The sequence below is a fragment of the Esox lucius genome, chromosome 8 (assembly GCF_011004845.1).
Source record: "Esox lucius isolate fEsoLuc1 chromosome 8, fEsoLuc1.pri, whole genome shotgun sequence".
Taxonomy (NCBI): domain Eukaryota; kingdom Metazoa; phylum Chordata; class Actinopteri; order Esociformes; family Esocidae; genus Esox; species Esox lucius.
Window position 1 is genome coordinate 31,981,588 of NC_047576.1, and position 15,049 is coordinate 31,996,636.

The 15,049-nt window shown below is 39.9% G+C and overlaps 1 protein-coding gene across 3 annotated transcripts in view; it reads left to right on the forward strand.

The window, feature by feature from the left end:
• The window catches only part of crb1 (crumbs cell polarity complex component 1), a 70,356-nt gene that overhangs the window by 44,312 nt on the left and 10,995 nt on the right, over positions 1-15,049 (forward strand). For 2 of the 3 annotated variants that reach the window (XM_013132711.3, XM_034293605.1), the window contains 5 exons: positions 3,277-3,442; positions 3,784-4,705; positions 5,456-5,503; positions 6,684-6,806; positions 13,521-13,647. In XM_013132711.3, the coding sequence (XP_012988165.2) occupies positions 3,277-3,442; positions 3,784-4,705; positions 5,456-5,503; positions 6,684-6,806; positions 13,521-13,647 (1,386 nt within the window). The remainder of the gene's footprint in view (positions 1-3,276; positions 3,443-3,783; positions 4,706-5,455; positions 5,504-6,683; positions 6,807-13,520; positions 13,648-15,049) is intronic. The other variant, XM_013132712.3, reaches the window with a different exon arrangement.

A 15,049-nucleotide genomic window follows, 5' to 3' on the forward strand; every position in this document is an offset into this window, starting at 1 on the left:
TTTATATATTACAAAAATGCTAAAGCATTTTAAGCATTTAGGTTTTGTTGTACAGTTTCAGGTTAACTTGCCTCAAGTGTAAGCTGGTAACGTTACGGTGACTGGCTACCAACTGCTAGCAACACAGAGTAGCATACTGGTAGCATTTAGCCTAGCTTCTTAACCTTTGCTAACTTGGTAATGTCGAGCTAGGTGGGAGTTGTTGTAGCAACCAGGCACCTCACCTGAACCCACGCCCCAACTCTTTGTCCATTTTTGGTTAACCAGGAGCTAGGCCGAGTAACGCTTTCAAGATGGCGACGACCATCTCTGCCAAAAATCAGCTTCAAAACGGGTCCTAAGACACCTATGGCTGACGTCACTTGATCCATATTTTTGTACAGTCTATGTTCCTAACCACCTACTGAAGCTATGTCTACACTTTGAAGGACAACAATCCATACTCACTGAAAACCATTTCTATAACTCCATATAGTTCATAGCACCAATTGGCTTACAGTACACTGGAACTCTTACCTTTTTAGGAAAATGGAACTATCAATATTTTTGTGGGTTACACTCAGCCAGGACTTTAGATAGTCGGTTATTTGGGATAATCCTATAGTATAGCTAAAATACCATGTTGCGTAATATTGGAGTCCAGCAAAAAACAATGCCACTTTATTTCTATGTTGTCACTGTAGAACCCTTTTCCATGTCAGTGAGTGTCCAAAATGTATTCTAATTTTGTCTTTTAGGGCCTGCCATTCAATGTTTTGGTAGCAACAGCTGTTTTCAATAACCATTGCAATATTCCTCTTGTTAGAGCTTGAAGAAATCTTTTCCATCCAGAACTCTCTCATTAATTTGAAAGGTTTGTCAGTTTGAAAAAAGGGGAGTAGCCTAGGCCTGCACAGTGACATCCAGTGAGGTTGCAGGGTGTGCACAACCACTTAGAGGGCAACCCCATGCAACAAGTAGACACAGCAGAGACAGAGAGAGACCGCTAACATGAACCATATTACATAATACGCAATTTTGAGGGACCCATTTTTGCTCGATTGCACCATGTTTATAACTAGAGGCCAAATATAGCAGAACGTCCTGGTAAACATCTTTAAGTAATTCCCTCTTGAGTTGGTTATACTTAGTGGTTAAGCATACATCCCCATACATTTTTGTTTTACTGTGGGTGGTTTTCTAAGCACTCATATACAGTTCTGGAAAAAATTAAGAGACCATTGCAAAATTAACAGTTTCTTTGGTTTTACTATTCATAGGTAACACTGATTTTTAATCACAACTTTCATGTGTCTTGGCATGCTCTCCACCAGTCTGTCACATTGCTGTTGGGTGACTTGATAGTTCCACTCCTGGCACAAAAATTCAAGTAGCTCAGCTTTGTTTGATGGCTTGTGACCATCCATCTTCCTCTTGATCAAATTTCAGAGGTTTTTAATGGGGTTCAGTTGGGCTGGCCATGACAGGGTCTTGATCCGGTGTTCCTCCATCCAGGATAACCTTGGCTTGATTCATGTGTCTTTCACAAAGACAAATCTACCTGATTCTAGCCTTGCTGAAGCATCCCCAAATCATCACTGATCCTCCACCAAATTTCACAGTGGATGCAAGACACTGTGGCTCGTAAGCCTCTGCAGGCCTCTGTCTAATCATTTGATGACCAGGTGTTGGGCAAAGCTGAAAATTTGACTCGTCAGAGAAGATGACCTTACTCCATTCCTATACAGTCCAATCCTTATGGTGTTTTGCAAACTTCAGCCTGGCTCTTCTTTGCTTCTCATTGATGAAGGTCTTTTTTCTAGCTTTGCACAATTTCAGCCCTGCCCCTAGGAGCCTGTTTCGAACTGTCCTCGCTGTGCAGTTCACCCCAGCTGCTGTTTGCCATTCTTTTTGTAGGTCGCTTGATGTCATCCTACGGTTGTTGAGTGAAATTCTAATGAGTTGACGGGCATCTCGGTCAGTGGACAGTCGTTTTCACCCTCTCCCAGTCTGTAGCTTTGTTGTCCCCAATGTCTGTTGCTTGACCTTGTTCTTATGAACTGCCAAATTTTCAGGATGGAAGCAACCTGACGCTCACTGAATCCCTCTGCCAGAAAAGCCAGAATTGAACCCTTCTTTTCCTCACTCAAATTAGCTTTGAGGTACTACTTGCACTGTTTTTGCCATCCAGCTGGTCCTGTTGCAGGAGGATAGTGATGACCACAGCAGTGGTTTTTATACTTTTCCTCATTAAATTAGATTTGGTCCAGGTAATCACCTTATCAGTACCTCTTTAAGTAAAATGAGGTGTGCCAGACACTGGAATGGAATGGCTGCCATACATGTGGAATGGAATGGCTGCCATTGGTGTGGTCTCTTAATTTTTTCCAGAGCTGTATATTCCAATCAAAATTTGTCTACATCTTTCTCTTAACCTGACACATTATAACTGGTTTCCCTTCACACATGGTTTTGTTATTTTCCAATATTTTTGCATCATAGCACACAATGAAGATTTTTCACAGTCTGAAAGGAGGCAGTTGCTAAATGCCTTCTCATTAGTTGTTTTATATCACAGCAATTTTAACATGATTTCTAGAGAGAAGAGAGCACTATGCATACTTAACATCAAGAAGGTGGTTGATAAGGAGAATTAAGAGATAGTAAATATATAATACATACCAAGTAATTCACAGATTTATTTAAAGTATTTCAAGTATTTACCAATAATGTACACATTTTTGTATTTTATAAAGCCTGGAGAAAAGGGGCCTCCCAGGTACTAACAGGCTGATCTGATAATCTGAGCTTTGGGTCCAAACCGTGACTCTGCCAATATCTGAATAATTGCTTAGAAATCCCATGGGCAATGCAAAACCATCGTCAGCATTGATTTCATGGTCTCAACACAAAGCTTACTGACCAGAGTTATTGCTGACCCATGTGACTTCCTGGTTGGATGAGAAGTGTGGAAAACAGCAGATTGGCCTGGCACAGATGCCTATGAGGAAGGCTTCTCATGATCTTCAACTCTTCCAAATATGTAGGCAGTAGTTGCAATGATTTAAGGCTGTAATTAAAATTGGATTTGACTTTTAAGCAATGAGAAAAGGGGTACCAATTTTTTGAAGTAAAATGTATGTTCACCCAAGCTTTGTCTAAATCAGACCAGTAAGATATGTGGCATACTTGCTAACGGATGGTTGAACAGATGAAGACAGACCCAGAGTCCTACTCCTGATTTCATTGTAGTGGGCTATGACAATGAAGCTTCATTGGCTTTCATTTCTTTTCCAGAGCAACCCATGTCAGAACGGGGGTATGTGTTACTCTGTCTGGGATGACTTCACCTGCACCTGTCCCCCCAACACGGCAGGGCGTCGTTGTGAGGAGGTCAAGTGGTGTGAGCTGTCCCCCTGCCCTACAGAGGCAGAGTGCCACACTCTCATCCAAGGATATGAATGTGAGTCATTCTTCCAGAACTGTGGTAATACTGGAATTTTACCATATCACACTGTGGTTGGATTGGCAATGATTTACTTGGCTGTCTGTCTGCCCTGTCACCCCTGTGATTACTGGAATGAGGACTAAAACAACGCTTACTGCCACTCACAAATCAGATTATAAATGTTTTGTGTCTGCCCAGCACATAAATGTCCATAATACAGCATTTCCTGGTAATTCGTTTTTGCCCCATCGTCCATATTCCATCACATGGTGTTGCATATGGACTAATCTCGAGGGTTAAACTGTTTAATAAATGGCTACTTCTTTACATACCTATCCCATCTTTTTCTCACCCAGGCTTTGCCAACGCTACCTTCCTTGACAACAGCAGTGTGCTGTCTTACCGTGGTAACGGTCATATCCGACGTAGTCTGACCAGCATCTCCCTCGCCGTGCGCACCCGCAAACGCCACACCTCCCTCCTGCATGCAGAGCGCGGGCTGGAGTTTGTGACGGTGTCTGTGCAAGATGGCCTTCTCGTTCTGGAGCTCCAGAGCAGGGCGGCGGAGGGGGAGGGCTCGTCCACAGTCTCCCTGAGCAGCCGGAGGCTGGTCAGCGATGGGGTGTGGCACAAGGTCCACCTCTTCATGGTCACTCCCTGGGCAGAGGTGTCACGCTGGACTCTGGTGCTGGATGAGGACACAGAGGATGCTAGGACTTCTGGCAACGAAGGGGGCAACTTGGACTTCCTAAGGGAGGAGGTGGACATCCTGCTGGGGGGGCTGGGACCCAAGGATGGCTGGAGCCTGGTGGGGTGCATGAGCACTGTGGAGGTTGGTGGCATTGCCCTGCCCTACTACAGCCCTTCAGAGGTCAAACTGCCCCGGACACAGGAAGAGCAGTTCCTGCTGATGTCATCCAGCGAGCCCCGGAGCGGTTGCAGTGGAGGTACTGTGTGTGAACCCAACCCGTGTCTGAACGGAGCCAGCTGCCAGGACAAATGGAACCTGTTCAGCTGTAGCTGCGAGGAGGGTTGGACTGGACGTCGCTGTGAGGTCAACGCAAACATGTGCACCTCTAACCCTTGTGTCCATGGCAACTGTAGCATTCAGGGACCAGCGTATGAGTGTGCTTGTGAGTTCGGCTACACTGGGGTGGACTGTGAGGAAGTGGTGGATGTGTGTGAGAACCATCTGTGTGCTCACGGTGCCACATGTCTACATGGAGTGGGCAGGTACGCGTGTCTGTGTACAGAGAACTACACAGGACCTTACTGCAGGTGAGTCACATCAATGGGGTTGAGAATGGAATATAATGGAATATGTATTTGTAAATGAAGGAGTGAACACAGAACTAAATGGTTAGCGCCTCATCTGGAAACATTTTAACCATATCGCTGTTGCCCAGGGGTTGAGTTTTACTGTCATAGATATCCTGGAGAAGCAACACTGTCATCTTTAAAGCAGAGGATAGAGTTTTGTTGTGTGTACACAGCAAACATTCATCCGTCATTAAGCCTTTTGTGGAAATGTGTTTATTCAATGGTCCATTATCCGTGAAATGGTGTTAAATATGGAGTGATCCCAAAAGTTAAATAGTTTATTAAACTTTTGCAAACCTATCCCCACTCGGCTATCTCTGAGAAGTGTTTTAGTTTAGTATCATTTATTCTCAATGGCATATAGCTATGACTCTAGTGTGTCACTTTAGTGTTTGTAGTAACATTACTGTCATATCACTGTAGTGTGTACTGTATCTAGTATTGTATTTATCTCCATGGTGGTTCAATGCTACTGTCTTAACTGTTGTTTACATCAAAGCATAATCGAGGGAATGCCTCCATTAATGTATCTTATTAACACACACACTCTCACATGCACTACTTAGCTGTCACACATACACCGCTAAAACACAAGTATGTTATAAAACAACCTTCAGTAAGCTAGAGTTCCAGGGAAGATGTCTGTGTACACAAATAAGTTTTATTCCTTAATCATTTATTTTCTTCTTGTATCATTCCTTTTCCCAGTGATCGCATTGAGGAAATTCCATGGTACTTAGTAGTCAACAGGAAAATGTAAGTTGTTTTTATTATTTTCTTCTGCCACCAACTTCAAAAAATGCCTACCTTCTAGTCTTGATATTATAAATCTGGCAGAGCAGGACTGAGTTCACAATTATTTAAGGTCCTATAGTGGGAATTTATATGCATTCAGGGGTCTAAATCTTGTCCTGATGCTAAGACAATAATCTTATTAAGGTTAGGCCTAACTATCTTATTAGTAAGGTTAATTGCTCAGGGACAGAACGAAAGTGTTTTGCGCCAGTTTTCCACCAGCAACCTTTTGTTTACTAGTTCAAACCTCTTCATCACTGCCACCACAAATCCTTTGTTTGAATTTTTTTTTGTTGTCAAAAACACCTACAAAAAATATACTGGGTGTGTTTTTTGTGTTTGTGCTTTATTGTTTTGTAGATAAAGTTGATCTGGATAGAAGCGTCTGCCAAAATGCCTTATATGTAATGTGAAAGAGTTGATTGAATGTGAAGTGTTTTCATTCAATAAGCAGCGACTAGTAAATATCTCTCATGCACACAGACACATATATTAGGTAATTTAGCAGATGCTTATTCAGACCAATGTACAGGAGCTATTAGGGGTTAATTGCCTTAAAGGGTCTTTATGTAAAATGAATTATGTGGAAGATAGTTGAATTGCAACAACAACAGTGCATTCAAACTTACCCCCCCCCCCCCATCTTCCAAAAATCTACCTGCTGTAAAAATGCTATTATTGTAAAGTTTTTCCAATAGCGACTTAGATGTCATATTGATATCTTAAACTATTTAGTGCTCATTGAAGAAAACAAGTGTACTGTGTAATACTTTCACAAACAAAAATGGATTTAGCAACCTGGATGCTTGTCCCAGTCTGGCATTGATTATCAAAGGGCTTGAGCAGATGATCACGTTTCTTAATGACACAGATGAAGCTGAGAGTGGGAGCAGATTTTCTGCACAGTTGATCAGTAGAAATTAAGCATTTTAGGATGTTCTTTTGTTTGCACCAAAAATACTTTCTGGTAAACAAATGTTGTATAATGCTGTTATTCAACTACTGTAGAGATTTTAGGGATATGTTCTGCTAGCACAATGCAAACAGTTCTACATATTCCCTAAAAACACACACACACACAGACACACATCCTCTACAAAATGTCTGTCTGATTGGTGGTCTCTATGCGGTTGTCTCTCAGTAAGACCAAGCTGCCAGTGTCCATATGTGGAGACGAAAATAGAAACTACACCTGTTTCAACGCGGGGAACTGCACTGAGAGAGACCTATCCTGTGACTGTCTATCTGGCTTCACAGGACACCGGTAAGAGAAAGAATAAGATACAGAAAAGAGACGGACACAGCAGAAGATAGACAATAAGGGGTACACAGGAGGGGACAATGAGCACTGTGGAAATTAAATGTATGTATGTAAATATACAGAGCATTTCAGAATTATTGTCGCTGTTTGTAAAGATGTGCAAAAAAGTATATAAAAATGTGATTGTTTTTCATCAGCTTGATTTCACACTCATAATAAATAGTCAGGAAATGTATATTTTTCCGAAACAGATGTCACGATTTGCATCTGTTTGAAGTGGCCATCCATACCTTCCTGTTTTGCTGGGATATGAATATGATGTGACTAACGTGCCAAACATCCATATTGATATATCAACATGGAGAAGTTCAGAGAACTCACAAACGCTATTAATTAATTAAACAAAGGTCAAAAAACAAACTGGCTGTCTGAAAATACTAATCTCCACTAACAGAGTGGGATTTAAGAAGTTTCATTAATTTCAAATTATCTTGGAGAATTGCAGAAGTTGGTTAAATCTTGTGGTCATCAAGTCTCCAAAATTTAAATTAGATGCCACCTTGATGCAAACAAGCTATTTTAATGTCTTGCCAGAAGAAAGCCTGTACTCTCATCAAGATATAAAAATCAGCAACTAGAGTTTGCTAAACGTAAGAGGTTTGATTGGAACCAGGTTTATGGTCGGATGAGACAAAATTTTATAAAAATATATCCTCCTGCATAACATAACATTATCCCCACTATTTAGTGTCACTGTTTGGATACTAAAAATAAACACAGTTTATTCCAATAAAAGTTTAAAGGAGCTTTTCCTAAGACCTTCAACTCACAAATGCAGACACATTTTTAATATATAATACATGGTATTTGAGAAAGGTGTAATTTTAAATGAAGTACTTCCCAAGTACTTTTAGTCAGCGTATTTACAGTGGATATAAAAAGTCTACACACCCCTGTTAAAATGCCAGGTTTTTGTGATGTAAAAGAATGAGACAAAGAGAAATCATGTCAGACTTTTAATGTGACCTATAATGTGTACAATTCAATTGAAAAACAAAATCTTTGAGGGGGAAATATTTAAAATTAAGACCTTACAATACCTGGTTGCATAAGTGTGCACACCCTCTTATAACTGGGGATGTGGCTGTGTTCAGAAATAACCAATCACATTCAAACTCATGTTAAATAGAAGTCATTACACACCTGCCATGATTTAAAATGACTCTGTTCTAGTAGGATTGTCCTGACATTTTCTTAGTTGCATCTCAGAGCAAAAGCCATGGTCCGCAGAGAGCTTCCAAAGCATCAGACGGATCTCATTGTTGAAAGATATCAGTCAGGAGAAGGGTACACAATAATTTCCAAAGCACTAGATATACCATGGAACACATTGAAGACAGTCATCATCAAGTGGAGAAAATATGGCACAACAGAGACATTACCAAGAACTGGACGTCCCTCCAGAATTGATGAAAAGACAAGAAGAAAACTGGTCAGGGAGGCTTCCAAGAGGCCTACTGCAACATTAAAGGAACTGCAGGAATTTCTGGCAAGTACTGGCTGTGTGCTACATGTGACAACAATCTTCTGTATTCTTCATATGAATGGGCTATGGGGTAGGGTGGCAAGACGGAAGCCTTTCCTTACAAAGAAAAACATCCAAGCCCGGTTGAAGTTTGCAAAAACAAACTCCCAAAAGCACGTGGGAAAATGTGTTATGGTCTGATGAAACCAAGGTTGAATAATTCCAAAAGATATTTTTGGCGCAAAAACACCACTGCACATCACCCAAAGAACACCATACCCACAGTGAAGCATGGTGGTGGCAGCATCATGTATGGGGCTGTTTTTCTACTGCTGGAACTGGGCCTTAGTCAGGGTGGAGGGAATTATGAACAGTTCCAAATACCAGGCAATCCAAATCCACAAAAGCATAGCTTCACCAGAAGAAGATTAACTTTTTGGAATGGCCTAGCCAGAGCCCAGACCTGAATCTAATTGAACATCTGTGGGGTGATCTGAAGAGGGCTGTGTACAGGAGATGTCCTCGCAATCTGACAGATTTGGAGCGCTTTTGCAAAGAAGAGTGGGCAAATATAGCCACGTCAAGATGTGCCATGCTAATAGACTCCTACCCAAAAAGACTGAGTGCTGTAATAAAATCAAAAGGCACTTCAACAAAGTATTAGTTTAAGGGTGTGCACACTTATGCAACCAGGTTATTGTGAGTTTTTTATTTTTCCCCCTCAAAGATTTCAGTTATAGGTCACATTAAAGGTGGAAAAAGTTCTGACATGATTTATCTTTGTCTCATTCTTTTACATCACAATTTTTCTTTGTCACATTCTTATACATCATAAGTACCTTTAACAGGGGTGTGTAGACTTTTTATATCCACTGTACACTTTGCTCAGCTTCTCTGTGCCAGGTTTACGCAATTTTCTTAACTCTGAAATAGTATAGTTCCTTGTTCCCAGGAAATTCTCTGTTACCAACCTTCATTCTCAAAACCATAATCTATAACATGACATAAGTAGTTTGTCATAGACTACACATGAATTCTTAGAACAATCTTGATTACATTCATAGTCAGACATCATACTCTGAAATATGGTGGTGAATGTGGGATATGGTGGGATTGTTTTGCTTTGGAACCTTGTTAATATAGGTGGCATCACAGACTTGGTCAAGACAAGTCTGCCTCAGCTTAGAGGCTAAAACCTGGTCATTGTTGGATCCCACTATACACACACAGTACTCAATATCCATGATGTGGGTTATTCCTTCGTAATTTCTTCATCAATTAAGCATGTAATAGTTCTGGAGTTTATTCCAGGTGTGGCATTCGCATTTGGAAGCTGTTGCTGCAGACCCACAACATGCGGTCAAAGGAGCTTCCAATGCAAGTGAAACAGGCCATCCTTAGGCTGCAAAAAAATGCACTGGTGAGTTTTTAAAAGTTTTATAACATTTAAATATTTAAAATATTTTAAGAAAATTAAAAAAGTTGTATGCAACTTAATCCAGCCCAGTCCACACATTTTATATTTTTAACAAAGTTTCTATCTTAAACGGTGCAGGACTAGCATTCGAAAGAATAATAATAAGAAGTATGTTGAAGAAGTAACCTGGGGCTTTTGCTGTGAAAGCCCCACTAATTAATAGCTTAAAATAAATATAACTTAAATATACTTTAACCTCTTCAATTAAATAAATTAACATTAATCTGTGGGATTTTTCACTTGATTTGAAAGCTATCTGTAATTTGGACCACTGCAAATGAGAGATAAAAAGTGAGTGTTTCATATCTTTGTCTACTTCTCAGCTACTTGAATCAGAAAATGTGTGACCATAGCAACAGGATTTTTCCCAACTTCCCAAAAACAGCACCAATGGAAAGTACTTTTTGAATCAGACACACCAACATGGAGGAAGTTAAATGTAGATATACTTCTCAGCTATTAAATATATATATATATATATTTTTAAATATCTCATACCAAACTCGAGCTACTACAAGTAACTGTGGAGTAACTATGACAACTGGGTTTTTACGTACTTTTCAAAAACCGCTCCAATGGAGAGTATTTTCTGAACCAGATACACAAACATGCATTTACTTAAATATACATATACTTCTCACCTATTCAAATCTGAAAACAACATGAAAGTATCTCTTACCAAAACTGCAACCGAAGGAACCATAGCAATGCTTTTTTTGGAAATAATTCCATAACAGCTGCAGTTTAACCCACTTTTGCAGCAAGATAGACAAACAGTATGAGTACTTGTTATATTCCTCTACTTCTCAGCTATTTAAATCTGAAAAGATTGCAAAAATAGCACTAACCAAACTCAAGATAATGCAGTAACAATAGGAACAGGAGTTTTTGCTGTTTAAAAAACAGCTCAAATCGAATGTACTTTCCAAAACAGATATACAGACATAGATGTACTTATATGTACCTATACTTCTTTGATTCAAATAAGAAAAAAATTAAGAGAAGGTATACTGCAACTGGAGTAGATACTGCAACTGGAGTAACAATACCAACAGGATTTTATGCTACTTTTACACAAGCATGGATATCAAAAGCTTTCAAAACGTTTTATACTTTAAAAATGTATAATTGTTCAAAGTTTGCTGCACAAAAGAACCAGCTAAAACTTACTTTGGACATGTAAAAGCAGGCCCCAGTAACTTTACTTGTAATGTTAAAATCTACTTAATGTTGACATTTTTCCAGTAAATTCTTGTGCCATTAAAAACATTTAGACAGTTAAAGATGGCCTTTAGCATATTTCTTATAGAGGGTATCAGTCTTCCATCAAATAGTGAATTCCATGTACAAGAGCTCACAGTCCCTTCAGCTTTGGTGGTAGCGTGCTGGCAACAGCTCCTTGACTCGTGTGCATGCTAATATAAAGAAAAGACTTTCACAGGACTCCATAGTTACGGATAATAATATATTGTGTTTATTTTCTTTGCTTCACAGTTAACAGAGTAAATCTTCTTAGCCAAAGTAATTCCTATTTACAACTTATGCAACTACGTAGAGAAAACTGTGTTGCTCCGCTGTCCAAAACCCCCCACTTTGTTACAGCAGAACATACACGCAGTTTAAAGTTATGGTAACCAAATAAGAAATACAATGAAAATGCATCCCATGCCTATACAATGTATCAATCATAGAGTGTCCTACTATTGTAGTAAAATGTCAGAAATTACAATAAAAATTATTGGACAACAATTAGGTATGCAGTATATATGGTAGTGATACTATTCCCTTTGCACTCACACCCAATATTAAACAACCGCACACCTCTAAAGGTGCTTTGGCTCCCAAACCACTGTAAGCATGTGATATGTTTTCAGGGGGAATATTTGTGATATATTTTCAAGGGGCCCAAAATCTGTGGTGGCGCATATTATTATCCAAGTCTACCATAAAAGAGAAGACTTCACAAGAGCAAATACAGAGGGTTCACCACAAGGTGCAAAACATTCATAAGTCTCAAGAATAGAAAGGCTAGATTCGATTTTGCCAAAAAACATCTAAAAATGTTTTATAACAGCATTTTTTGGAAACTAAGATCAACCTGTACCAGAATTATGGGAAGAAAAAAGTATGGAGAAGGCTTGGAACGGCTCGTGATCCGAAGCATACCACATCATCTGTAAAACACTGTGGTGGCAGTGTGATGGCATGGGTATGCATGGCTTCCAATGGCACTGGGTCACTAGTGTGACAGAAGACAGAATCAGCCGGATGAATTCTGAAGTGTATAGGGATATATTGTCTGCTCAGATTCTGCCAAATTCAGTGAAGTTGATTGGACGGCGCTTCTCGTTACAGATTGACAATGACCCAAAACATACTGCAAAAGCAACCCAGGGGTTTTTAAAGGCAAAGAAGTGAAATATTCTGCAATAGCTGAGTCAATCACCTGATCTCAACCCAATCGAGCATGTATTTCACTTGCTGAAGAAAAAACTTAAGTCATAAAGACCCATAAACAAACAACAACTGAAGACAGCTGCAGTAAAGGCCTGGCAAAGCATCACAAAGGTGGAAACCCAGCCTTTGTTGATGTCCATGCGTTACAGACTTCAAGCAGTCATTGCCTGCAAAGGATTCTTTACAAAGTTATTTTATTTATGATTGTGTTAATTTGTCCAATTACATTTGAGCCCCTGAAATAAGGGGATGGTGAATGAAAATTGTTGTAATTCCTGAATTTTTAATACAATGTTTTTGTTCAACCCCTTGAATTAAAGATGAAAGTCTGCACATAAATTGCATCTCGGTTGTTTTATTTCAAATTCGTCGTGGTGTCATACAGAGCCAAAATTATGAAACTTGTGTCAGTGTCCAAATATTTCCGGACTTAACTGTATATATATACATAGTATTAGGACCCTTTATCCTGACACATTATTCTAGAAGTTTGTAGTCCGCATGTGGCTTCAGAAAGGCATACTCCTGTCTATTCAAGGTCCCAGACTTCACAGATTATGTCAGAGCAAAAACAAGGGACTCCGTAGACATCTGAGAAAGAATTGTGTCAAGGTATAGATCTGGGGCTTTGAAACAAGATGAACTGCAAGGAACCTCTCCCAAGTAAAAACCACATGACATTCTGCTCTGGTCTGATGATACTTTAACTATTTGGCTCATGCCAAGCGCTACATCTGGCAAAAACATGTTCCACTCATCATCTCTACTGTGAAGCATTGGGGTGGGAGCATCAGGCTATGTGGATGCTTCTCAGTGGCAGGGAGAGAATCTGAGAGAATCAGGATTAAAGGAAGGAAGAACAGAGCAAAATACAGGGAGGCCCTTAAATAATCTGATCAGTAGAATACAAGATCTAAGACTGGGGTGTAGATTTGTCAGCACGACAACAACTCAAAACACACAGCCAGTGGCCCTGCCAAAGCCCAGACGTGAACTCCATTAAATTTCTGTGGTGATTCCTGAAGATCGCAGTTCATCAGTCTTTACGACAGTGAAGGGGGACTAAATACTATCTGAAGTCACAGTATAAAATCAAGCTGATGAATAACAAAAACTTATCATAGCCTATTTTGCTCATCTTTACCAAGGTGGGGGGGGGGGGGGGGGGCAATATTCTCTAGTGCACAGTTTGTTGTCTTTTATTTTTACTTTCTGTTCAACTTCAGTATTTGGTTTCTCTATTTTTGTCTCTGTGTAGCTGTGAGCAGGAGGTGGATGAGTGCAAGTCCAACCCCTGCCTGAATGGGGGCTACTGCCGAAACCTCATTAACAAGTACCAATGTGTGTGTGAAATGAGCTTCGCTGGGGACAATTGCCAGATCGATGTAAGCGACATTTACTTTTACGTGGCTATTCTGCTCTGGCAACATCTCTTCCAGCTGCTCTCCTACCTCATCCTGCGCCTTGATGACGATCCTGAGATTGATTGGGGAGGGCAGGATGACTGAGTACGCGTGGATTTCTTTGTGTGTGTGTGTGTGTGTTTTAGCTTGAGACTTCCGGTGGTGGGTGTTATGGCTTTAATTGTCTGAATGAATAACAGCTATATTCTAAATAGAATGAGGACTGTTATAGTTGCGTGTCTGTGTCTTACGGTACCACTGAATTTACCAGAGGACTCTCTAAACCAAGTGGGTAAATCCAAACGTGACAGCTTACCACTACGTACTTGAATTAGCCTTAGACAGAGCCTGGGGCAAAGCTGAATGTCTCAGAGGTGTGTGTGTGTATGTTTTCAGAGGTGTGTGTGTGTATGTATGTGTGTGCACGCGCATGCATGCCGTGCGTGTGCGTAACCTTACAGCTTAGTTACTTCTCTGTTTCAGATTCAGAGGAGCAACCTGGTCTCATAAACCAGAGATAGCAAAGTATATGGAAATCTGGGATACTCAAATGAATGGAAATGGATAGTGGATGTGGAGTAGCAGACTGACTAAAATTGTTGTTCCTTCAGGCACATAGTTATTTCTTAAAACAATCCATTATTCTGCTCTGTCTCATTCAGTAATTAGCGTTATTAGCATTGTACAAATCCATGAATGGTACGTACCACAATCGCAAAGCTGCATTGCAAGCGGAAAACTACTCTAAAACATTCCAAACAAGACAAGTGGTGTTGTTTACCTCAGAGAACATGACAATGTTGTATTCCTTGAAATAAAGTTTACATTTTCTTATTTCAAATAAACGGGTACTTCCTGTGTTTACCTGTCAGTTTGGTTCACATTTGTATCAATCCACATGTTCTTCCGAGAAAAGTAAGTGTATACATCACAGTAAACAAAAGTTAGCATTCGCTAGCTAGAAAGCAAGTTACCTATTCCGTCTTTGATATTCACCTCGGACAGTCAAACTTTATTTGCTTGAGAGAGGAGGGAAAATGCATCGAAATAAACAGCATCATCCTGCACAATGAAATTCTTGCGACATTGGACATGCAATCTACGTAGTAAGAATTAAGAAATATCTAAAGCAAAAATATAGCAATAATATACATAACAGTGTAAACTAGCAGCAATTTTAAAAAGAGTAGGATGGGGAATATGAACAATATGGGTAGAACTATTGAATATTATAGATATAGGAAGTATAGCAATAATATACACTAATATAATATTGTGATAATAAAGGCTCAGGCGAAGGTACAGAGTAGGTTATGCTAAATTGTAAACACGAAAGGCATGCTAGGATCAAAGAACTATAGAAAGCTAGCACAAACTCTTGAAC